We start from the raw sequence: 4293 nt of genomic DNA, 5'->3' as shown, positions 1-4293 counted from the left end.
GAACCGCGGTCCCTTGTGCTTTGCTAAGCTTGTTCTAAGTAGGTGCCCTAGACCACTGAGCCATCTCACCAGCCCCTTTTCTTGATCTTCTAAGGCCAGTAAACTATGAAGAATCAAGGATGTTTTATGGATAATCCTTAAATAGTTCTTACTAGATTAAGAGAAATATGTTAAAACTAACATAAGATTAAAAAAAAAATTTTTTTTTTGGTATTTTAGGGAAGGGTCTATAGGGTATTCAGGGTCTCACTACTAGATCAGACGTGTAGTGATCCGCCTGTTTTACAGCCTCCCAAGAGCTGGGATTATAGGCATGCATCACCATGCAGTCTCAATTGCCATGTCAGAGCGCCCTGGGAGTGGGGCTGGCATGGCAGGCCTGGGGATTGAACCTCCGGCCCCTGCACCTGCTTGCAGGCACTTTAATCTGCTGAGTTATTTGTCTGGCCCAATAATTTACTGTTAAATTTACACTGAACAACAACAAAAAATGATGAGACTCATTTTATTGCAGTATTTGCTTTATTGACATCATCTGTAAATAAACTCAGAAAATCTCTCAAGATATGCCTGTATATAAAAATTTTCAGCATTTCTGTTAACACTCAGTATGTCCAGTTTTTAAAAAGGATTAGACTTTCTCTTCCATGTATGACCCTCTCATTGAGTTTTTATTTTTTCTTTTGTTGTTGTGCTGGGGACCAAACCCAGGGCCAGCCCTTATGTGGGTCTTAAGTCTTGAGAGACTGTTAGTTTCTTTCTTAAAGCATGTTGAGATTAGTCTACAAAAACATGACTCAATTTAAAGTCACAATAGATTTTCCTATCAAAGGCATGTTTTCTCAAAATGTTCATTTGTTAGAGTACTGTAAACTGAATGTTTTTTTAAAAAAATATGTAATATTTCATGTTTTAAGTTATTGTATGAAATATGTAGAAATACATCTCACATCTTTGTTTTAGTTTTCTTTTGTAAAGAGTGCCTTAGTATAAGTTATACCAATTTTAATGACTTTTTCTATAAGACTCTCCTGAGAAAAGCACACTGGCTGCAAAGTTATCTGCTAAGAAGCAGGCATCCAAATACAGAGATGGAGATGATGATTTTCAAGTAGAGAAGAAAAGAATTCGAACCTTAGAAACTGCCCAGCAGGTAAACAATGTCTTGGCTGAAATAATCTAGTTATAGTTCAGCATGGTAGTCAAGTACCAATCAAGCTCTCAGCGGCACTTGTGGAAATTAGTTTGGTTGTGTCACGTCCATAACTTAAGTGTTAATTTATTATAACTTCATTTTGTACAGTTATTTATTGCAAAGGAATTTGTGATCATAATATTTACTATATCATTAAAGGTAAATAATACAATGCTTTTCTTTTTTTTTTATTTATTTGTGTGTGTGTGTGTGTGTGTGACCAGCTCAGTCCACCAGGGGGCGGGCGGGCTGGCTGGCATGTGGTGCTGGGGATTGAACTGTGGTCCCTGGGCTTTGCTAAGCTTGTTCTAAGTAGGTGCTTTAGACCACTGAGCCATCTCACCAGCCCCACAATGCTTTTCTTATATGAGGATTTGAGAGCAAAATACTTAAGCCATATTTTGATAGTATAGCAACTTTGCACCTCTTAAATTTTTAAAAAATCGTTTGTTTGTTTATTCATGTATTTGGTACAGGGTCTTGCTATGCAGCTTGAACTTGTAGTGATCCTCCAGTCTCAGCCTCCCAGCACTGGGATTACAGGTGTGTGCCACCACGTCTGGTTTCAGGGCTGATATGGTGTGGCACAGCGTGTGGTACTGGGAATCCAACCTGGGTCCTTACACTTGCCAGGCAGGTGCTTAGACCACCGAGCTATCTCCCCAGCCCAACTTTGCACTTTTTAAAATGGCTCCATTCCATTGTTTTTGTCTAATATTTTTTGATATAATGGCATTGATATGAATATTCACATTATGGATATTTTGGCATTGATAGTTTTATTGATTGATTGATTGGTACTGGGAATTGTACTCAGAACCTCACAAATGCTAGGCAGGTGCTGTACCACTGAGCTAAGTCCCTAGTGTGATGGTTTTAGAATAATAACAAAGTTTACTTTTACTGAGTTTTTGAGGTTGGTACTACATAATATAACATGTATATCTGAGCTTCAGTATGGGGGCACAACCTGGAATCCCAGCACTCAGGAGGCCAAGGTAGGAAGATCCTTGTGAGTTGGAGCCCAACCTGGGCTGCAAAAGGAGCTTAAGGTCAACCTAAACTGTAAAGCCAAATCCTGTCTCAAAAGAGAGAGAGACACACACACACACACAGTGCATTTCTGAAAATTATTTAGAAGACCTGAATTATCAGATACTTTTAATAAACTATACTTTTTGCAGATGAGGAAATTTTTTTCTCAAAATAAGAGACTGGAATTTTAGTAGACTTAATTATTAAATATTAATTGGCTTTTACTCTTTTAATCAAATATGCTCATACTACTTGTTTGCTTTGTTTTGTTCTTGGAGGTTCACATCTGTAGTTCATGGTGGTCTGGTACTTGCTGGGTAGCCCCAGCTGACCTTGAACTTGGCAGTGCTCTCTTAGTTTTCTGAGGGTTGGGATTATAGGCATACAGCACCACATGAACATCAAAGGATTTGCATTCTTACATATTTAAGTTAAACTACTCCAGTTAATATATTTCTGTAAGTAAACCTTGTTGTTAGAAATAGAATGTGCTTTTTTATTTTTGCAAAAGCACAAATTATAAATGAAGTGAATTTACAGAGATTCCTACCTCCTAAAACTTTGTAATTGGATGCTAGTAGTAGGGTACAATGTAAGTTGTAAAACATTTATTCTTAGACTTACTTGGTTATTTCTCTTATCTTTTGGTAGGAACGGAATTATCAATATCTATTTTTACCCTCTTCTGACTTAATTAAATAGGCCTTTGGCAAGTAGGAAAAAAAGCAAGAATACAATTTAGAAGCAAAACTTAGTAATATTTGTAAAAGAAATTTAACTTTTTTATGTATTTAGTACAGGGTGTCACTACACAGTTGGACTCACAGTGATCCTCCTGTTTTCAGACTCCCAAGTGTTGGGATTACAGGGGTGTGCCACCACACCCAGTCTCAATTGCCATTTCAGTGTGCCCTGGAGGTGGGGCCAGCAAGGCACACCAGGGATCTAACCCTGGTCCCTGTGCCAGCGTAAGCAGGTGCTTTAGTCCACTGAGTTATCTTGCCGATCCTCTAAAAGAAATTTAATTAAGGTCAATTTAGTTTATAAATATCTACTAAGTAATAGTAATGATAGTAATCAAATAATTTACTTTATCATCTAGGAAATCATGATGTACATTTTAAAATTTTATTCTGAGTTTTTTTCAGTATAGAATGAGGTTTAAATATTGACTTATCTTTATTTTCCAATTAAACATGGATTAACTTTTTTTTTTTTGCGGAACCAGGGATTGAACTCAGGCCCTTGCGCTTGCCAGGCAAGGGCTTATTCCATTGAGTCATCTCCCTGGCCCTAACATGGATTAACTTTAAATATTGTATTTGATATCTACATGGTAGGGTTGTTTTATAGGAAGATTTTTTAATAATCCTATAATGTTGATACATTATTGATTAAAACTATTTTGGTTAGAATTCAACAGATGTTGCTCTGTTCTTTTCCATTTTAGTGCTGTAATGAGGTGCCTATTTGTGCTTTTAAAATTTATTTGATTATTGCCAGGTAGATTATTATTATTATTTTTTAATATGGAAAAAAACCCCAGAGAGGTATTTTGACCTTTGAGACAAGTAGGGTGTCGATTAATTTAATTTTTAATTTTAATTTATGTTGAACTTCATCTGGTTGTATATTTACAGATTAGAAAGCGTCATTGTTTTGAAAAGGAAGTACACCATTCGGATGTACAAGATGCTTCAGGGAACACTTCGAAACTCAACTCTCCAGTAGGAAAGTTAAACTCCTTTTCTTCACAGAATGTATGTATTGCTGGTATTGTTTAGTTTAAAGAAGAAAATTGTAGGACTTTCTAACTCTACTTTTTTAACTTTTTTTTTTTTTTTTGGCAGAACTGGGGCTTGCATTCAGGCCCTTGCAAATGTATTTTCATAATAACGATGTGTTATTTGCCTTTTTAATTGTCTTGACATCTGTACAGATGGTATAAAAGCAGCGATATATAACGGTTTAGCATAAATCAAAGAAGTGGCTCTAATCTGAGTTCATAGTAATTGTCTTTACCAACATTAACTCATAGTTAGTCAAACAAAACAAAACAAAAC

At 36.1% G+C, this 4293-nt stretch overlaps 1 protein-coding gene across 3 annotated transcripts in view; it reads left to right on the top strand.

Moving 5' to 3' along the window:
• The window catches only part of Brip1 (BRCA1 interacting protein C-terminal helicase 1), a 135536-nt gene that overhangs the window by 14229 nt on the left and 117014 nt on the right, over positions 1-4293 (top strand). For all 3 annotated transcript variants that reach the window (XM_023703164.1, XM_023703162.1, XM_023703163.1), the window contains exons 5-6: positions 1026-1153; positions 3871-3990. In XM_023703164.1, coding sequence (XP_023558932.1) covers positions 1026-1153; positions 3871-3990 — 248 coding nt within the window. The remainder of the gene's footprint in view (positions 1-1025; positions 1154-3870; positions 3991-4293) is intronic.

This window comes from Octodon degus, unplaced genomic scaffold (assembly GCF_000260255.1).
Source record: "Octodon degus isolate 3935 unplaced genomic scaffold, OctDeg1.0 scaffold00164, whole genome shotgun sequence".
In the NCBI taxonomy this organism is placed as follows: domain Eukaryota; kingdom Metazoa; phylum Chordata; class Mammalia; order Rodentia; family Octodontidae; genus Octodon; species Octodon degus.
Note: the sequence above shows the minus strand (reverse complement) of the source record. Positions and strands in the feature narration are given on the sequence as shown.